The following is a 21,767-nucleotide window of genomic DNA, read 5'->3' as shown; positions in this document are numbered from 1 at the left end:
TGAGGGTGATGGGGTGGTCTTTGGAGACCTAAAACAGGCCCTTTAAGGCTAACTTGCTTTTCTGACCTGATTTTGTACCTAATTAGCACGGGCAGCTAATTCTTTGACCCAACTCACATTCAGGCTCCCGGGCTCTTCTGTAGCAGGTTGTGGCAGATGGGACGAGGCTAGGACATATGGTTTTTCAGCTTTATCAGCTTTTGGGTACTCTGACCATGAAATTAGGGTTGAGCAAGGCCAAACTCTTAATGAAAATTCCTGGACCGTTAATGGTCGATCTGGTATTCCTCGAGAATTTCTTTCCCACTGCTGTTGCATCTGCTTATCCAGCAGAATATTTTGGGACAGAGAAGAGCCTTCTTGGTATAGTTCTAGACACTGCAGGAGGCCAGCCGTGTTAGTCTGAGATGGCAAAAAATCAGGAGTCTAGGAACACCGCTTTTATTCAGAGGAAAAAGTTTTCGATTGTAGCTCACATCCTAAGGTGCAGAGAATAGCTAGCCTGACGTAGGATTTAAATTTGGGGTGAGTTGGGGGGAAGGGAGGAGAAGACATAACCATCTCATCACCAACTTGTCTTCTCCTCCATTCCCTCCCACCATCTACATATTACATCAGACTAGCCACTCTGCGTCTTAGGACATGAGCTGCAGCTTGCAAAAACTTATGCGTTTCAATAAAGTTTGTTGGCCGGAAAAGGAGCTACCAGACCCTTTCTGATTTCTTGATATAGTTCTAGTGTCAAAGCTGGAGGCTCACAGTGGCAAAGAGATCCTGCGTTTTGGACGCTGCGTTCCTTCCGACTTAGCTGCCCGCCTAATGCAAATGGAGCCATAATCTAGACAAGTCATGCTGGGAACTGTGCTTTTCAACTTGTACAGTCCAAGGAAGGGGGCAAAGTGAATGGAAATGAACAGAAAGACGCTATGGCTGTGCTTAATTGGGTTGCTGAGTTTCCACAATATACTGAATCAGAAACTAATCAAATTACTGGGTTCATACAACTTGCTAAGATGACATCAAGCTAGCCAAGGTGGACACTGACCTCATGATTCCACCTGTCATGATTCTCCTGCAGTATAAAAGGCGATGTTTCTTGGCAATTGTGATACGATAATCGTGCTTATTCCTGTGCTGTCGTGTTCTGTGGTCTCCAAGTGCGTGGGCTGCTGCTATTAAAGAGTGAAGTCCTTCAGGTCGAAAAGCCAGACCTCTCCTGGACAGAGAAACCCTCTGCTCCCTCCTACAAGTGCCGGAGCTGGAAGGTCTGGCCAGAAAACCGTCTTTGAAGTGCAAATGTTCCCATGAGTTCACAGGAGTCATGATGATGCACGCTGCTTCAGAGTGATGTGCTGCGGCATCTGGCAGGGTGGATCCAGCTGTAAATGAATTGGTTTGTTTGATGGTCTGCTTTTTTCACATACCATCAGAGTCAGCTGACTCGGTCGTTTACAGTCATTAAAATCAACCCGATAAGGCCATCAGTGGCACCATGAGAGGGTCATAAATACACGTAATACAACTGTGGACCATTGCTCTGGATTTCACGCTTTTCAAGGCTGCTCTCAACAAGGCCATCATAGATGCAACCCTAATGTTCTGGAGGAGACCGCTCCAGAAGCTGGGGGCCACCTCTGACACCATGGCTACTTCGCCACCTGGAATGAATATACAGGGCAGGGGGGTTCCAGCTGGAGAAGACACTCCTGGAAATACCTTAATGCTGAGCCAGGTCAGGTTTCCAGGGTTAAAGCCAACCCGTTGAATTGCTCTCAAAGCCCACTGACAACCAATGCAGTCCCTGCAGAATTGGGGCGATGCGGCCAGAGTGTCTGTCACCCGCCAGCAAGTGAGAGAGAATGAGAGAGAGAAGAGAAATCTCTGGACAGATCCAGAACAACTTACAAGCCTTTGAGGGTATTTGTGTGATATTCAGCTCCTCTTCTGGACATTTTCCACCATGCGATGAAACTGTCCATCAGCTGTTGCAGTCTGGACATGAACAATATAGTCCTCTGGACCATTTCGTTGGCAGTCCATCTTCAGGAGGGCTTCCAAAAAAAGTTGAAGACATAGTTGGTGTATTTCCAGACCACAATGTTCATAAATAAATTGGGGCTACATTTTTAGCTTATGTTTCTCTTGACATGGCATAAAACAGTAGGACACTAGCTGGACAGGGTTCCAGCTGTAGAATTTGTGCTGTGCAACCAATTATCAAAGCAAGAAATTAACTTTATGGTGATGTGATAATGGGAGCTTTTCCCAAGTTGGTGCCTTCTAGGTCTATTGGACTACATCTCCTGGTTGGTCCTGCTGCCAAAAATTGCTGTGAGCTGTTGTCCAGGACATCTGGGGGGCACCTGGTTGGAGAAGGTGGTCTTAGATCAATATATCACCAACATTTATATGCACTCTTTCAGGTAAATGTTTTTCCTTTTGAGCTTTCCAGAATCATCTAGCTGACTCTATCTGATGGGTTCATCCAATCATGTGGACCATAAAGATGCCACATGAGCTGAATTTGCACAATGTACTAAGCCATAGAGGAACAAACCAGGGTTAGCACTCCACACACTTAGCATGTTGTGTGAAAATAGTCTCTAGACTTGGGAAAGGGTGTTGTGGAAGCCAAAGGCTGGTTCAGATAGCTTTTGGTTGACTTGAATGCATCTCTTTGCTCCTTCTAGGTCGCTGTGCACGCTGTGGAGAAAATGTTGTGGGAGAAGGAACAGGATGCACCGCGATGGATCAAGTTTTTCACGTTGACTGTTTCACCTGCATGATTTGCCGTAACAAACTCCGGGGACAACCCTTCTATGCTGTGGAGAAGAAAGCCTATTGTGAGCCTTGCTACATTGTGAGTAACCTCATTCTTCTCCATGTCAAGCGTGTTGGTGGACTGGGTAGACCTATCAGATGACCTTCAGATGTGTTGCGCTTCAACTCATCATTCCAAAGCCCAGCCATGAGATTGAAGTCCACCACATCTGGAAGACATCCACATAGGGAAGACTGGTCTGTGCGGTACACCAGACAGAAATTTGGGAGGGGGGGGTCGGATAGACTTCTCTGATTTGGTCCAGCAAGCTGATCTGTGTGGTACATCTCTGATTCCTGAGCCTTACTTAAATGTGTGCTATTCTTTTGCTTTCTCAGTTAGCCAGCATGCATCAGCAGTAAGTTTCTTCAATACATTAAACCATAAACTAACCAAATGGGCTAGACTCACACAGCAACTTAGCCACAAAAGAATTACGCAAGGTTGACGCTAATCAAGTCTGCTTTGTTGAGTTAATGCAGCCATTGGGTCTTCAACTCATCTGCTTAAGCACACAGTGCTCAAGAATGGTCAGTAACTGCTCTGCAGATTAAGTGTATCTCTCCCCCCCACCCACCCACACCCTTTTGTTTTGTTTTTTATGGATTTAGAACTAGTTCTTAGTGAGACCAAGAAGTAGCTTATGTGGGAGAGAAGGATGTAATCTTGGGCAGGCTGGTTTCATGTTATTATATGATGCCTTCTGATGTTCGCCTGAGGTTCTTGTTGGAAATCACCATTGAACATGAAATCATCTGAACCAAAGGGGCTGTTTCCATGCTCCTTCCTCACCATAAGAGCTGAATCTTCCAAAAGATCTCTCTCTACACAGATTTGAGCAATAGCAATGTCCTGATGGGGGACGGGTGTCAGAAAAGTCAAGATGGTGGCTGTGACCATGCAACTGAATTTCTAGCCCATGAAAATATGGGATGGAGCTTTGATTCTATGGTCACAGTTGCCTTCTGGACTTTTTTGACACGCGCGCACATGCACACAGAATCTCACAGACGTCCTTGCCTGCTTTCCAAGTTAGCATCACAGTCCATGAACTGTCTAGGCTGATTCTCACTTACTTTCCATTAAAAAAAAAAATTGAAGGCCATGTGAATTGGAAACTGAAGTCCAGCCCTGTTGGAGGTGTGATGCTTCATAGAAAGGAAGAAAAATATCTTGGAAACAGTCCATGACTGTTTATTCCATGGACATAGGGGTTGGGGAGGTGACCAGAATAGAATTCAGCATAGAAATGGATAGACCTTCAGAGCTCTGAAGGACTTTTTGAACAGAAGGCCATCTCAACCTTGGAGCAGAATTGCAGAGCACCAAGGTGGCTGTTGAGTCTCTCTCCCCTTCATCACTGTGGATCCCTTGTGGAAGAGCTCACATCTCTCAACAGGAAAGCTCAGAAGATCTCAGGGTTGATCTTAGTTAATAAGATCTGGGGGACCGAGGACTGAGTCTGCCAACCTAGAGGATCACAGAATCTAGTCTTGCCGAGAGTCCATGTTGGCTGCAGCCTATCCAGATCAGGAATTCTGGCCAACTTGGACTCTCAGTGTGACTGGATTCCAGGCAGTTTATAAAACTGATTTTTTGAGTAGGACTCATTTAAAAGGTTCATCAGGAAGAGCTGTTCAGTCTACCCACCTTCCCTCATCTTTATAACCAGACAACTCCAGGACCTGGAGTGACATAGGTATCATATATATTTATTTTTTACACAGAAGATGAAAACTCTTTTTCAGTTACACGCCTCTGCCCTGAGACACCATGAACTGGTAGAGCTTCTCTGCACATACTCAGAAAGTACCTAAAGGTCCCTGAAGTTATGGCTGAACACACTTTGCCCACCCCACCCCTTCCACTGTAGAAAAAGTGTTAAGGGCGTCCTGCTTCCCATCAGAAGATCTTCCAAACTCGGTATGAGAAACGCCCTCTTGGATCTTCTGAAGTTTGAGGGCAAATCTGCATCAGGCTTTGTGCTGTAGGAATGGTCTGACATTTAGCAATCGTATTACTCAACCCGCCTCATTAGCCTGAGTGAACTACTGGTAGAGGCTCAGCAGACTCCCAGCCTGGGGAGCAAACAAGATGAGCAGGAAAATGGAGGAGGACTCGCTTGTCCCCTCATCCACCTTCCAATTTGTCTTCAAATCTTCATTAAGGTGTAAAAATAATAGTTTGGGTGCAATGCAGGGCTTGGAGCACAAGAGAGGGTGGCAGGCATTGTTTTAATCCTACAGACCAACAGACAAAATGCGGACCCCACCCCATCCCCTACCCTCAGGGTGGACATTCAACCCAGGAAGTGAGATTTAACAATTAAATATTAAAAAGAGTTTTTCCTTCTCCTTCTCCACCACCATTCCTTCTCCTTCTCCTTCTCCACCACCATTCCTTCTTCTCCTCCACCATTCCTTCTCCTTCACCACCATTCCTTCTCCTTCTCCTCCACCACTCCTTCTCCTTCTTTTCCTTCTCCTCCTCCTTCTCCATTACCATTCCTTCTCCTTCTCCTCCACTATTCCTTCTCCTTCTCCTTCTCTTTCTCCTCCTCCTCCTCCTCCCATCATTAAAGGAAACAGTCATTCCTAGCTACTGGATAATCAGGAATCTTTTGGGATGCATATTTTCCGGCTGAAGAACCCTGTTTAGAGCCATGCTGGTCGTGTATTTATTTCTCCTGGCTTGGAGGATGCATTCCCCCAACAGGCTAACTAGATTGGTCAATGGCCTCGCCGCGAGAGCTGCACCCTGGCCTCTTCCGTTCCTCTGAGTCCACATATTGGGCAGCTGGAGAAATCAGGTTAATCCAGAAGCCCCGTTGGGGAGAAGCTTAAAAGGGGTTAAATATACATAAAGCATATAAGCCAATGAAGTGCCTGATGGAGCAGGAGAACTCAAAGCCTTGTTCACATAGCACATTGATAACCTGCTCAGATAAATCCCTAACAATTAATCTTATGACATGCTGCATTTGGGAATTATTACCCCAAGGGTGGGAGCTGTTAAATTGTGTATGGTGTGTATGGTGTGTGTGCGTGTGTATGATTCAGCATCTTGTGCTAACTCAGCCTGCTGAACCAGCTGATGACTCCATGTATTGTGTGAACCCAGAAAATGGGTTAATGCAGTTAGCGGATGATGCGTGTTGTCTGAATGCAGCCTGTGAATCATCAGCACTAACCCAAATGTTCTGAGAGGGTTAGTTCGAGGCCACAAAGAAGAACAGAAGCATGAAGCTTCCCAAAAGCAGGGTGGTCTAGCTCCAGAGGGATATGAACATTTTTTTTTCGTTTCCAAATGAAGAAGGTTTCGCTAGGAAAGGAAATGTTTATATTACTCAACCTTCCCCAAGCTGGGCACCTACTGGGGGGTGGACTTCATCTCCCAGAAACCTCAGCAAGGCCATGCTGGCCTGGGAATTCTGGGAGTTGAAGACCACATACCTGGAGGGCGACCTGCAGCCGCCAGAATTCGGCAGTGGCCATGCTGGTGCAGGGATTCTGGAAGAGGAGTCCACCCACCGGGAGATCACCCAGCTCAGAGAAGCTGGTATACCATTTCCATTTCTGGTGTCCTGCCAGCTGTAGCAAAAGAGCCAAAACTGATCTCAAAGATACGTTTAATGACAAATGTGAGTTTCGCCGCTGCATAATATGTGAGGTCCACCTTCAGCTTTGCTTGGTTAGATGTCAGGGGAGAAGGATTTTGCAGAGTAAGAGGTAGAAAGTGAAGTGTATTTTTCTGCCTGAGGCAAGCAAAATGTCCTTAAGCCTTTGCTCTTCACTGGCTCTTAATCTGGGGCAGCGTGGTGTAGTTGGATGAGCAACGCTGAATCCAACAGTGTGGAGAGACACAAATACGACCTTCATCAGTGCTCAGAATCATCTAACTGAACCACTGGTAAAGAGTAGGATGGTAGCATCCAATACATTCCACTAACATTGTTTATTGTAAACTGCCCAGAGTCACTTCCTCGTAAGATGGACAGTGTCTAAATTTGAAATTTAAATGAATAAAATCAAAACGTTATCCTGGTGGCCTTCACAACAGCCCTGTAAAGAAGATCGGCCCTATTTTGTCCTCTCGCCAATGGAGCAGGAGATGTTCAGGCTGAGAGGGGGTAGTTTGTCCTAAACCGAATGCTACATAGCAGACTGTGGTCTGTTAGGAATCAGGATGGACAGTGTTCCAAAAGGGTGGGTTCGATTCAGGTCTGCTTCACTTCCTTGGGTGACTCTGGACCTGCTGGTCTCTCTCTGAGGGTGGTTAATCCAGAGGACAATGAAAGGAGAACTGTGTACACAGTGGATGGTCAAGCAGCGGCAATGGAGGAGGGAGGGGAAGCACAGAGGGACAGGAGAGTGGCCAGGGTGGAAAAATATAAGGTCCTCCTCCCTGTCATTCTCCACCTCTTCTTCATCCCTCCACCAGAAGCTCCCTTTACTGATGGAAAAAAGGATCTTTGCGTCTCAAAGCTCGTGGTGCATCTGTGTTAAGAGTTGGAAGCTGAGCCACTCGATTCCTGGCTCAGCTTCTTAAGCATGGCATTCACACAACATTTTATACTTGGGCGTTTAAGCTTCAATAGGACATTTAGGAATAGGCTTTGTGTAAGCCCAGCTGATGTGGTTAGTCGATTGGTTGATTGATTGATTGATTGATTGATTGATTGATTGATTGATTGATTGATTACCTTCAGGTTGGTGTTGGTTCTTAGCAACCACCTAGCAGCCCCCTCCCCAGCTTAAACTGCATTGGCTCAGAAAACAATGGGTTGCCCCCAAATATTGTGGACCTGACCCACTCATTTCTAAACTATTCCAAACGGATGTCCGTTCTCTTAATTCCCGTTACAAATGCAAAAATGGCAGGTCACCAAATTTTGAAGGTCCTAAGAATGGGAAGAAGAGCAACATCTTCAGATTCTGTGAGTTTGTAAGTTGGTTTGTCTGGGCTTGGTGGACAAACATATTCATGTGAACTTGGAGAATTAATGCTGGTTAAGGAAGGTCTTGTTCTACGCTGCAAAATACAGTAAAGCGAACAGTGACCTCCTGATCCTCCAGTTCATATCTGAGATGGCTATTTTCTGGAGATTAAAGTGGGGATGAACAGAAATAGCTTCTTAGCTACTGGTGCAGAAAATCAGCTCCTGATTCCAACCATAGATATCTGCTGTTTTTCCCGTAGAAAAGATTAAAGGACCAAAATAGCAACCAAGAAAAAAAGTAAATTAGATGCAGAAGAACACACACACACACACACACACACACACTCATGCACGGATACATTTTTAAAATCCTTTATTTTTGTTTTTATCACAAACCAAATTGGAGGGTAATTTACAGAAAGAGATTGTCAGCGCAATGCACCCGGCGCTTGGCAATTTGAATTTTAACTGCTTGGTGGGATCATTAAAGACTATTATGTTTGTTTCTCGAAGAGTCTGAAGAATTCCTAACGACTACCTGCAAAATAAGAAATATGAAATTCATTAAAATGCGGCTCGTTCTGAAGTCGAGGCGCAGCTGAGCCTCGCTGGAGCCCCCTGCAGTGTCCCCGTATTTGATCAGTTTATCTAGTTCGTTCCCGAGTCCCTCGGAAGGCCAGCGGGGCCGTTCGGACTATTAGAGTCAGCTAGCTTGGCGTGTGCCAAAACCAGCCAGTGAATCCAGCTCCTGGACAGGGAAGGGGGACGTCTTCTGGTGTCCATATTTAGGATTTCAGGAAGGGGCTGCAAGCTGCAGCTTCTCCCCAGTCCCAGGATTCGGAGAGCTTATCTTTTATTTTATTTCAGTCCTATTATAAACAGGCATAAGGCTGGGTTCACACCTGCGGGGTTAACCTGCTTCTGGAATGAATCCACTTTCTGGGTGCAGACAGGACATTGGGTCATCAAGGAAGCCAACACCTGGACTGGCACAACACCCTAAGCCAGCGTTTCCCAACCTCCGCAACTTTAAGATGTGGGACTTCAACTCCCAGAATTCTCCAGCCAGCAAGGGAGGACTTCAGCTTGCCAGAATCCCCCAGCTAACATGTGTGGACATCAACTTCCACAATTCCCCACCCAGCATGCTTGGGAAGTAGAAGTCTATGCATGCTGGCTGGGGGATTCTGGGAGTTGAAGTCCACACATCTTAAAGTTGCTGAGGTTGGGAAACACTGTTCTAAGCACTAACCGTGCCTTAACTGACCTGAGTAACATGTTCTTGTGAACACAGCCACACTTTTCCCCCAAATGGCTTATGGAAGAAAGGGGCATCTGTAGAAACCGCTTGGTGTTGGAGGTTGAAGCTTCTTCTCCCCCCCAAACTGGGGAATTTGGGCCTCTCCTCCCCAAATGCCAGAGTGGAATCTATTTAGGGAGAATGTTTAGCAATGATCCAAACTGAGCCAGCCTCGGAAGCGGTCCCCCTTTATCCAAGGCACTTCCAACCATGCTGGCTTACATTGCCCATGTTTAAACTGTTGCCAAATTTGCCTCCAGATTGTGGTTCTGTTTAACGATGGACCTGTCCAGGTGGCCTTGCATTGCATCCTTTGGTAACCCTGGAGTCCTAACTCTCCTGTTCTAATCCGCCCCGTCTGCTAGACTTAGACAAAATCGGGCCATTTTTCTCTGTGGCCACCGCATCTTTCCGGGCAAAATGAAGCCCATGGTTTCTCTTAAAAAGAGAGGCACTTTCGATTTTTTGTGGAAGGTGGGTGAGAAGTGTCATTGTGATTTAAGATCTAGCTAGCGCGGAGCCACCTTGGGCAGTGGGCAGTCTGGGAATTCAACTTGGTTGGGAGTTTGGCCAACTTCAGGTTGGTCCTTCTGCCCTGTGATGCTGAGGTCCTTCTGGAGGGGAAAAGATTCTGGGGAGAATTCGCCGGGAAGGCAAAAAGGAGAAGGCCCATTTCCGTGGCTTTTCTATGCCCCTCACCGCCCTCCCCTTGCTGTTTTGGGGGGGAAGAAGGGCGGCGAGACAGTTGTCCTGCAGAGACGGCCACATGTAGCTTCGATGTTCCTATTTGCAGAGGTGAATACTTTGGGCTTGCCAGGAAGAGGCCATGTTTACAATGCCAGGCAGGCAACGGATTCTCTGCTAGACTTTTTAATTTTCCCTGCGCGTTGCTTGTTTGCTTTTCTCAATCTTTAATCTTATTAAATGTTGGGGCAGGATGTTTGCATATTCTTATTGCACAAATCAGTGCAAAGTTAAGTAATAAAGGAATGGTTGGCTGTGCCGAAAACTGAACGGAGTTGAAGATGAAGGAAATACTAAGCGTGCCAGTTTCGTGATTGCCAGCTTCCTTTCCGTGCAGAAGTAAATCTCTCTCTGTTTCTTTCTCTCTTACGTGACAATCATATAAGGCTACGATACCATTCCTTCATTCTTCTCAGTGTATGCAGAATATCCCCTTCCCACCTTTGCATTTCAGGCTGTCTTTTATGGTGCGACTACCCCGTTCATAACATTCACTCTCAATTCACTCTGAGCATTTAACAACCACGTCAAACGAAAGTTTAATCAGATGGAATTATCCCCCTTCTAATATTCTCTTAACCTTTGTGTTTCGGATCTCCCCCGTCATCACTTAAACTTTTAAATCCTCCTTTGATAAATGACTTTTCCCATTTTCCTCGGAGTTGAGGTTTGGTGCCTGGAGTGCCGAGGTCACAAGCAATTTTTACGAAGTCTTAATTCCAGCAGGCTGTCCCTGTTCCAGCCATGTTTCCTTTATCTCCCGTTAATTATTTTAATGGCAACATGCAGCTTGAAAAGACACCTTTATTAATCCCACTAAATCTTCCTTTTTATTGTTATTTAAACACTTTCTCCCTATCCATTATGGAGATGTGTTTAAAGCGTGCCGTCTCCTGAAATAGATGGCTGGCGTAAATTCAGCATCCAGGCAACTGACAATTTGGCTTTGCAGACTGGGGGGGGTGGGGGGGTGGCGCATTGAGCCTCGTGGGGAGAAAGAAGGACGTTTTGTTCTCTCCAAGGCTGGTCCTCTCGCAAGGGGATCCGGCCTGACGTCCGGTCGAGGCCAGGGAGGTGGTACCAGGAGGGACACAGGCCCTGGGCGGTCGGCACCCTGCTCAGAAACTGCTCCGAGAAGTGGCCCTCCACGAAGCATTTTGCCAGTCTGGTCTTTTCCTCCGAGGTTCAGCCATATGCTGAGTTTGGGAGGTTGGCCAAGGTGTGATGTTTTATTTTTCGTATGAGTTTAACAAATGGAGCGACCGGGGACAAGAAGTCTGCGCGGCACCTGGGCTGTTGAAAACCTCCTGGACAGATGATCATTCATAGTTGTTGAAGAAGAAACCTTCCTCTCTGGAATCCAAACGGTGTAGGACAGTGTTGTCCAAACTTGGCCACTTTAAGATGAGTGGACTTCAACTCCCAGAATTCCCCAGCCAGCCATGCTGGCTGGGGAATTCTGGGAGCTGAAGTCCACTCATCTTAAAGTGGCCAAGTTTGGACAACACTGGTGTAGGACGACTTCTCGCCTTGCTCCTTCTAGATGGGCCAGGTTGTAAATCCACCAGACTTCCCAACCTGTTTGGTTCCTGGGCCTGTGAAGAGAGCTTTTTCTTTGCAGACCTTCAGCTTAACGCCTAGAAACGCACCCCAGTGCCAGTTTGGGACAGCTTAGGACTTGATTTGTTTTCCAACGGAAATAAAATCAGTAAAATCTCCTTCCCGTCAGGCCCAACTCCTGATGGCTTCACTCCTGCTTCCATGTAGGCTTTTTTGGCAACTGCACAGAACTGTTTTGCTCTTGCCTCCTCTTGCACGTGCTTTGTCAACTTCCCCGTCTAGCCCCGGGATTTCCAGGGCTCAGCTCTTTTCCCCATCCAAGTTCCTCCTCTCCAGTTTCTTCCTGGGGGTGGGAGGAAAAGAATGCAGAGCTATCTTCCCCCAGATAAACTCGGCGTAGAGCCCCAGAATAGCCAAGGGAAACCGCTGCACTTTCTTAGAAGCAGGCAAAGTGCAATCGTATGAACGCCCGGTAACCCTCACCTTTATGAAAGGGAAGATCATCAAGGTATCAGTGCTCAAGGAAAGCACTCGGGAAATTAGAGAAGCTGCGGGGAGTTGTCCCCCATCCTTCCATTGTGCATCATTCCTCACTTGCGCTCTCTTCTCTTTTTTCCTTAAATAACCGTATTCTCAAAATTAGGATAAACAGATTGCAACCGTGTGCTCACGCTCCAAAGGGACGGATGAATGCATTCCCCTTGCTAAGGAGCCAGGATGACATCACTCGCTAGGTGCTGCAGGGCCGGGGGCGAATCTGGAATAAATGCTCCATTTCGAGGGGTCAGTTCTGCTGTCCAGAAGGAGCCCGTCCAGTTGCCTTCCTTCCTGCCCTTCTGGTGATTTTCTGCAATCTGGCCCCGGCCCCAAAGGACGAGATTTCCTGCCCTCCCCCCACTCCCGAATACCTTGCCAGGAAGAGGAGCACACCGCAGGCAAATGCTTCTCATTCCTTGCGGGCCACCAGCTTTTTGAGTTACCTGGTGCTCCTGCGAGACGGGAGCACATCTGCAGTCTGCTTCATCTTCCGTCGCAGCTGCAGCTGAGACCTTGCTCCTGCCCCTGATCCTGGCAGGAGATAATGGCCGGGTTCACGCAACACCTTTAACCTGGATAGGTAAAGACCTGGATGTGCACAAGATCCTAAAACCAGTTCATTTTAGCCTTGGCTTCTTCCCTTCCCTTCCCTTCCCTTCCCTTCCCTTCCCTTCCCTTCCCTTCCCTTCCCTTCCCTTCCCTTCCCTTCCCTTCCCTTCCCTTCCCTTCCCTTCCCTTCCCTTCCCGCTTAGCATGCTGTGCTAAACATTTGTGTGCAAACTCCCTATAACTAGATAAAGCGTGCTGTGTGAACACAGCCCATATTAAGCTATTCCGTCATCTCGTCTTCAGTCACTTCTGAGGCTTCATGACCTGGGGACATCATTTCCCCAGAATTCTCTTTGTGGAGTTGTTGTAAGCTCCTGCTTGGTAACCGGTGGTGGTGGGTCTCCGGGCCCCCTTGTCCTCTGCCCACCTCTTCCTTGAGCGCCTTCGATGCTTCCGAGCGTCGGCGTCTTCTCCAGTGACGTCGAGGGTCTTCCTTGGGGCTGCCAGCGAGCGTCCTGCTCCTCCTCCCTCCCGCCAAGGGTCTTCAGCCGTTTCCTCCAGTGCCCCAATGCGGAGGCCGGGACTCCTCTTCCGTCAGCCTTTCGGACGGTCCAGCTTCCGCAGCCAGGTGCCACAACTGGGGAAGCCGGTGGGCCTTGACAAGACATAGGTTTGGTCTCAGTGCGATGTCTGCTCTCATACCTTTTTAAAGCCAGCTGCAGAGGATAATGCTGTGTCCCCGGAGCTGGGCAGAATATAAATCTTAGCAAGCAAACAGATATAAGCTCTGTTTGAAGAATTGCTTCCTTTTCTTATCCTCAGACCAACTCACCGCCCGGGTATTCTCTTATCCCAAGTTTCTTCATTTCTCCTAATTACCAAAAGGATCCTTCTTGATGCTAATTTGGGGGGATGGGGGTACCACTGCTCTCCCCATCTTTGTTTCCTGAGCCTTCTTCCTGCTCCGGACCTCCACTGCTGCTTTTTACCCACCCCCCCCAAAAGAGAAGGTGCAGAAGCTGGCCTTGTTCTCCTCCCGTGGGGAATGGGCTTGGTCATTGTCTGGAAGACCCAAGAGCTGACCAGCGCAGCATCCATTTCACCTTCCTCGGTCCAGTTGCTCCTTTTCTGTTTAACATTGGAAGGGGGGAGAAAAGGGCACGTGCGCTTTCCAGTTCACGCCCAAGTAAAGTGCCCATTGAAATTTAATTGTCATTGCTGACTTCCAAGGGCATTTGGATAAAACAGTCCGGGCAACGAAGCGGTTTTGATGAAGCCCTTGGACTGGGTTCACTTCACATGCTAAATTAAGCTAAAATGAAGTTGGATCATTGGTGGTTCAGCGTTTTGTGGGGAGCCCACCCCTTCTCTTAGCCCATGATGTGAACCAGGATTAAATGGTGATGTAATGGACTCGGCCAAGCACGCACTAATGTGTTGTGTGAATGGCGCAGTTTTGCTCAATTAACCTGGGCTTGGGTTGGTTCGCAGGCCACATGAACCCCGTTTCCAAACGTCTTTGGCGGTTTGCAGGATTAAGTGGTCCGTTTCACAAACCACATGAAGGTGCTTGAAAAAATACAGGAAAGGGCAACCAGATCATCGGAGAGTTGAGGCTTTTCAGCTCAGAAAACAGCTTTAACTTAATTTAGATTTTGGATCAACGATGCAGGAACATCTTTGTCACACCAGATAATTATAATGTGAATGGCCACTATCTCTGGCTAATTAGCACTTGCACCTTCTATATTTCATCCCCCCCTCGGCTCCCCGCCCCTCACCCCCACCTCACTGTTTATTCTTCCCCGTTCAAACTGGAAATGCAAGCTAGCTAATCATCTCCGCCTTTATAAAATCAGCTTATCCACCGCCTACATACCTATCCAAAGGTTTTAGTGGGAAAATACATGGGAGATTACTCCATTTTGATCTCCCAGAGAAAGCAGGAAAACTCCATTGCTGAGTGGGGGTCCCACAACAGCAGGGGTGTCCGTGGGGTATGGTCAAAAAAGTCAAAACAGCAGCCACGAAGGCGTGATCAAAGCTTTGCCTGCAAAGTACATAAACACAGAGCTTGGATCACATCCTTGCGGCCACCATCTTGACTTTTTTGGCCATGCCCCAGTCTCTAGTCCAGCTACTTTGGAAACTCCCAGATTATACCCACTTGCTGCCTTGATTGTATGAACTGACCTGCAGTGTTTTGGCTGGGCTACAAGGATAAATCCTCGTTTGGAGGAAATAGCTGGGTAGCCCTCTCCCTGACATGCTGGTTTTCTCGGTGAAGGGAGGGGGCCATTTGGTTTCGCTGTGCAGTGCAAAAGGTTGTCCATCCGGAGCTGAATGGAGGCAGAAGATAAGAGTGTCCAGAAGGACTTCTGTGGCATTCATAAATCAGCCCACCCTTTGGGCTGAGCCCTGTTTTTCCTCCAAAGCAGCAAAGATTCTCCGGTGAAACCCGGTGGGTGTTCAGTCGGTGGCTTTGCATCCCGCCATTCCTGCTTTGGCGGCTGTAATTTATGACCGCCGATTGGTGATTTTATCACCCAGCTAATAATTATAATGAAAGAGCCAAGCGAAGACCCGCCCGTGCTTCCACCTCCGAAGGTTTTATGCTCTTTTAATGAGCTTAATGAATCTGGCTGCCGTTGTTTGAGAAGGGAGATGGCGTTTAGTGGCGGACGACAGCCCTCTGCTGTTTCCCCGCAAGATGGTCCGGAAGGGCCAGGTGTAAACCAGGCTCCTGAAGCCCCCCCAGTTCAACCTGCGCGGTGTTGGAAGCACCCTGGGCCAGTGCAGTTCGGAAGGGGGACCCCCAAGATCCATTTGTTAAGAAGAGTGAATAAAATAGATGCCTCGCTAGCTTTGCTGTGGAAGACAGCTAGAGCAAATCAGTTTGCTAACGCTGCCGCCAACAGTTGGGGTTGGGCGGCATCAAACGGAATAAACCCTTAAGAAAATTGCACTAATGCTCACCAAGAGTCAAGCTCCACATGAGGGGGCTTTATGCATCACCGTGTTTGGGGTCGGATTCAGAGAAAAGGCCGCATGGTACTCAGGCTTCAGAGTGATGTTGGGACACCCGGGGAGGGCCCCGCTTTTAAACTTTGGGAATTTTTACATTCCCAAATGGAAAAGCAGAAGGCCTTCCTTGCTGCGGCACGGCCTGGCCTTCTTAATCTGGTGAAGCTGTGGGCTTCTGCACACTGCTAACGGACAGGCGCACCTTTGGATCCGTTTGGCACAGGGACCCATGCAAAAGTGGCTTGGAAACTGCAAGGGGCACGTAAGAGCCGGTGATGTTCCCTGCTCAGTCACCAAGGCCAGCAGCTTCCTTCTAGCCCACTTTGCATCAACTGCCCAGAGGACATGAAGGAAAGAGAGGCAAGGGAAAGGAAGTCGCCCTGCCTTTCGCGCTTCTCAGAGGCGCGTGCAAGAAGAAGCTATGTGGCTACGTGCAGGAAATGCTGAGAGAGTGTTCCAAGATAGCCATAAGGGAGAGCAGTAATCCCTATTAAATTTGTAGCTGTTGCAAGTATTTGGAGTTTTCTGCCAATCAGTTGGTTCTTTAATGAGCTTTAATAAGCCAGCCTTCCCCAGCGTGGTACCCCAACATGGGGCCCACTAGATAAAATTGGATTTCAGTTCCTACCCCTCCCCGCCACCATGATCAAGAGCTACCCCGGCCAGGAACCCCAGGAAAGAGCTGGGGTGCGTCTGGAGGGCGCCAGCTTGAAGCAGCAGGTTGTGTAAGGCTGGTGTAGAAGATGCCCCGGGAGGAGGGGGCGGCGAGAGGCGAAATATAATTGTATGCCTGTCATTTTACTGAAAGGAGCGCATACAGGATGAAAATGACACGCAAACCAGAGAAGGCTCCTTAGTGCCACTTCGGCAAACACCCGTCTAGTCGTGAACTGTTGATGAGTCTTTCGCCCAGGAGAAAAATTGGGCCCTGAAAGGAAATATTGTGAAATGCAACCAGTTTCTTTTCATTTCTTCCCCTGCCTCCTGTAATTGTATACAGACTGCATGGCACGTACAATGCCGAGCCAACGCGCTTGCCTCCTTTGAATCCTGCTATTTTCACTCCGTTGTGAATGGAGGCAGGAACAGATTGCGGGCTCGGCCCCGTGATAAAGTGGGTCTCGTCGGCTTCTTAAGAAGCATCCCATTTTGCAGTAACTGCTTCTAATCTCAAAAGCAGCGGCGGGGAGGAAGAAGGAAGAACTTCACGTATCGTTCATGGTCTGTTGGTTCAGGTGGACCGAGAGCGTGGCCCCCGTGGCCTGAACCTCTCATGCTCATCTTTTCACCTCTGATTCAAACCAGGGATGTCAGAGTTGAGGGAGAAGGTGGGGAGCCGGCAAAAGTCCAGAGAAGTGGATTGGGACTTTGCCCGTCTCCACAGGATCACTTGGTGGGATCCAGTCTGTTGGAAGGTAGAGAGGTTTGGGATCTGGGGATCCATGTTTTCCAGGAGCCAACCCCCTTGAGAGATACTGTCTCTCCCAAGAAAGCAGAACGTGGACAATGACACTGCTCTCTAGTACAGCCACTTGGACATCGCTGGTTGAAGGTACAATGTTTCGACTGAAGACTCAGTTTTGATCACTCCAAGTTGCTGGCCAAAGGTTTGGATTAAAAAGGCCCCACCTTTTCTTAGACCCACGCCCACCCTGGCTGATCGTTGCTGACTAGCTGTATGGTGGAGGTTGTAAACACTTCTTTGAAAGAGGGGTAGAAAGAGCATTGCTGTTGAAGCTTCCCTAGGGCTCCACCACCTTAGGTAACTACCAAGGTGTTCCTGGTCTTCCTTTTCAAAATTAGATCCAAGACTGGGTGGTGAAATCCAGGTTTTGGGATTGTGTGTGTGTGTGTGTGTGTGTGTTTTGGTAATAAAATGGAGTTGTGGGTCTATTTCATTCTGGATTTCAGAACTTTTCTTAGGACAAAGCCAGGCTTGGTCAAGTCCATCGGTGAAGGAACAGAGAAGGAACCGGATAAAGGAGTGTAGCCTTGTTGATTCTCTTGGTGTCACATGGAGGGTTTCAAAGAAGGTCCTCCTGTGTTGCTTGTTGTTCTTTTCTTCATGCAGAAGGAGTGCAGATGTACAATTTTTATTGCTTTAATTTTTGAACCAAAGCACTCACTTCGTCACACGTCTGCACATCCCTGCCTATGGCTCTAACTCAGAAGTCCAGCTGACCAGGCCAGGATTCAGTTCTCGAAAAATCAAAGTGGGACACCCACCATGTACAGAACCTCAGTCTGTGGCGGTGGTTCCCAAGGACTACAGTCCCCTTCCCCTTTTATAACTCTGAACAAGACTTGGCCAACCCCAGATGGGTCCTCTTCTCATGTGTCCTGCCCCTCGTCCACCTGATGGCCGCAGCCATCTCCAGCTCATGTGGGGACCACCTCTTCTTTCATAGTGTCTTCTTAGAAGTCTTCACTTTGAAGTTTTTCTCCCTGCTTCAGAATCAGAAAGCTTCCAGAGTACAACCTCCTACCTTTATGGCTTGCTTTGAGGAACCTCAAGGACTCCATTTTTCATATATGCCCATTCATACCTTCATCCACGTGCTCGGCACAAGGAACATGAAGCAAACAGCTGCAAATCAATGTATATGATAGCCCTGGTAACCATGTGGTTAGATTTCGTGGCCACATGAGAGATCAGCATTCAGGAAATGTTCCAGTGACATGGGATATGAGGTCCATCTGTCCAAGAAGGCAAAATGGGAAATTGATCTTGCCCATCAGCTCTCGGGTTTGTGTTGGGGCACCTCTGTGTGCAAGCATGCAGGACATTCGTCCTTTCACTTTCCTTATCTGTGTAATTCTTCTCGAGTGTTAGAGGCCCTAGTATTTTCAGCAAAGTTGTCGGATGACTTCCCTTAATCAGAATGATTTGAGTGAGCATTTCCATCTGCCTGCAAACCGGTGCAGTTTTCTTAGATGTTCATGGTTGGCTGCAGGGGGGGAGAGGGGGGGTTTCAGGCTGCCTGAAACATCAGGAGGAAAATGATGTTCTAAATGGTGCCTGCTGGGACATCTCCAAGAAATGTCATTCTGCTCTGTGAATCTGGCTTTCTCTACAGATGCTTCTTTCCTCGGGTCACCAAATGTTAATATGTGAGCATGCAAAAACAGTGAGTCATCAGGTGCCTAGAGATGGTTTTAAAGTCATTTGCAAACGCAGCCGTCTTCTCGCGCTTCCCCATCTGTGTGTTTGAGTCATCCTTCCAAACAACTCCACCAATTTATTCGACCACAGCAAACTTTATTAGTTGAGACTTCCTGGGGAGGTAAGGAACAGCAGCTGAATAAAAAGAAAAGAGAAAACCTTCCTGCTTATCCTCAAAATAAGGTGAACACAAGCAGAGAATTCCAAATCTTGCACCAAGGAGTTTGTAAGCAGAATTTCTGTCTCCCTGTAAGATTTTGTTTCGTTGATACGGTTCTTCTTTTTCTGGATAGACATCTTTTTCCTTTTATTCTTATGTTGTTCTAGCGTTTTTGGGGGGGGGATGTAAAGCACCCGGCGCTGTTCGGGAGTCGGGCATTCCTTAAATCAGCGTTTCATAAAATTTTTGCTGTCAGGACCTCTTCCCACTTTTAAAAGTGATGGAGGACCCCAAAAGAGCTTTTATTTGTGTGAGTTATACTTATCGATATTTACCTTATTAAAAATTAAAATTGGTGCACTCATAGAATATTTATTTATTGAATCTTATAAAAATAACAATGGTAAACCCATTAGATATTAACATAAATAAAATATTTTTCATGAAAAAGCCTATATTTTTTAACAAATAAAAAAAATAAGAAGGAGAAGAGTGATATTGTTTTAAATTTTTACAAATGCCTTCAATATCTGGCAAATAAGTTTGATTTTGTGGACCCGTGAGAGGGTCTTGGGGGATCCCAGGGGTCTTCAGACCACACTTTAAGAAATGCTGCTTTAAATCAATCAATCAGTAAAATGTTGGCAATGCAGGGAGAAAGGGGAGCAGGAAGAGCATCTCAGATGGAGGAGTGGAGTGGGGGTACCAGGGGGGATGCTAAGCAGTGCCCAGATAACTCTGGCCTTGAAGACCTGCTGTTTTCCTAGCATGGGGGTCAAGAACCTACGTGCTAAATGGTGTTTTCAGGAGACACCTTCTGTTAGTTAGTTGGGTATGGTATTTTTAAATATTTTTTTAACATACAGGTAGTCCTCGCTTAACGACCCCACAATTGAGACGGGCCACTCGGTTGTTAAGTGAAGTGATGTGATGGAATGGACTTATGAAGGCCAGGCTCGGGGAGATAAGCGTGTTCTTAGCCCCCAACAGGAGCGTGGGAAGTTCAAGAAGATGAGGCTGGCACCTCCCTAAGGAACTCACGGTGTGGTGGTGGCTGGCTGGCTTGGGAACGTGGGTTCAGTCTGGAGAGATTTCTGTCTTGAGATGGAAGCTAATAAACGCAACGGAACTGAATTTGCATTGTCTCGTGGAGTTCTTTGGGCTGAACCTGACAGGCGGTCTCTAAGTGAAACCGCAACTGTGCTTACGATCTGACTTCAGCTTTCCTTTCCTTTACAGACCCGCGAAGGTCATAAATGCAAGGATGGGTCACAAAGTTACTTTTTCATCACCGTCACAACTGTGAACAGTCGCTGTACGAGGCAGTCACTAAATGAGGACTACTTGTACATTGTATTTATATTATAATTTAATTTTTGTTAGCTGCTAGAGTTGCATTGGTGAGATGGGTGGCCATAGGAATCGGTAATAACAACCACCACCACAACTTGCAGGAGACAGGATGGATTATCTTCGCAGCCAGTTCTTTTTGGGCAGCAGCCTTCAGTTTATCCTGCAAGAATCCAGGGTGGAGCTTGTCTGGTGTGGCATTTGCTTTGTTTCATCTGGGATGAACAGGAGAGGGACCCAGGGATGCCAAGATGTCAATCCGTTCTGGCTGGACGCCGCGCCAGCTGGAACCAAGCGGCCAGCTGTGATTTGACATCTTAAGTGCTGGAGACACAGGCGTGGGCAGGGAAGGACCCTGGGCGCCTTGGTTTCTCCTCTCTGGGGGCTCTGCCCGGAGCCAGACCTCCCCCACCCAGAGTCCTTGGCATGGTTCGGGATTCTGGGATTTGCAGTCCCAACACAGCTGGAAGACACCACGTTGCAGGGTTGTCCCAATTCCACGGGTTAGTAAGTGGGATTTCTTAGCGGTGGGAAGGCATTCTGCACATGCACCAAAGCACCATCCTTTCTGCCTGCCAAAGGGTGATATTCTGGCCTGCTGACACTCAGCTCTGCGTGTGCCCCTGGGAAAATCCGAGATGCAAATGCACCTTCCCGCTCTTAGTTCAGATGTGTCTGTTGTTTGTTTTGAATGCGCGAGAATCTCTCAAGCCGTAGCAGGAAGAAAGCTGTGTTAGTCTCCAGTGGTAAAGAAACGAGGAGGAGTCTGGGAGCAGCTTTTCCGACTAAGAAAGCCTTGGAATAAAATGGGTGAGTCAGGAAAGGGGCCCCAGACTTTTTGCAAAACCATTAGGAGCCCTTGTTCCAAAAGGACAGTCAGGGGAACAAAATATAAGAACAAAATAATTGCAAACTGTGATTTAAATCCTACGTCCATGTGGCCAGTCTCTGCATCTGAGGAAGGGATCTGCAGATCATGAAAGCTCCTGCCTTGGGATAATATTGGTTAGTTGGAAAAGGGGCCCTCGGAATCCGATTTTTTTCCTCCTGGCCCACAAAGAGTGCCCCCAGTTTGGGACCAGCTAATTATTGGTTTCTGGAAACGCTTTCGTTATGACCCTGCAAGCTGGTTCCGCCACCCATTTCCGCCAGCAGGGGAAGTTTGCAGAACAGAAGGAAAGTGGCTGTTGAGCCCCATTTGGGTTACGAGAGGGCAGTTGAGCGGGCATCAGTGATGGCACACTGGCAGGATCCCGCCCTGACCTTTGCCGGGGGGCTCAGCCGATTCAAAAGATCCAAGTGCCCTCCCAGGCCATTTGAGCCCGGCTTGAGAGGAATGTCCTCATTTTCCACTACCTTGTATTTGGAGGTATACTCTGCTTGTATATAGAGGTTCGTGGAGGTGCCTGTTCATCAACTCGTTTCCCTCCATTGAAAAGGCTCTTTAAAAACAGTCCACAGCAGGAGGCAGCTTCGATCTGACCCTGACTGACGGCAGAAAAGCAAAGCCAGGGGAGGCTCAGTAAATAGGAGGATGGGGGACCACCAGGTAACCCCAATGGTGTACATTAGGCCAGGAATTGAGCAGTCAGCCGAGAAGAAAGCAGTAGCAAAGCAATT

At 47.7% G+C, this 21,767-nt stretch overlaps 1 protein-coding gene across 12 annotated transcripts in view; it reads left to right on the top strand.

Moving 5' to 3' along the window:
* Positions 1 to 21,767, top strand: part of LPP (LIM domain containing preferred translocation partner in lipoma) — a 229,236-nt gene that overhangs the window by 193,425 nt on the left and 14,044 nt on the right. For all 12 annotated transcript variants that reach the window (XM_088132298.1, XM_088132292.1, XM_088132293.1 and 9 more), the window contains one exon: positions 2,691 to 2,860. In XM_088132298.1, the coding sequence (XP_087988424.1) occupies positions 2,691 to 2,860 (170 nt within the window). The remainder of the gene's footprint in view (positions 1 to 2,690; positions 2,861 to 21,767) is intronic.

Source organism: Python bivittatus, unplaced genomic scaffold, assembly GCF_059951505.1.
Source record: "Python bivittatus isolate LINGU-HERP-01145 unplaced genomic scaffold, Pbiv_v1 ctg000980_np1212, whole genome shotgun sequence".
In the NCBI taxonomy this organism is placed as follows: domain Eukaryota; kingdom Metazoa; phylum Chordata; class Lepidosauria; order Squamata; family Pythonidae; genus Python; species Python bivittatus.
The sequence above is the reverse complement of the archived record's forward strand: the minus strand, read 5'-3'. Positions and strand labels throughout refer to the sequence as shown.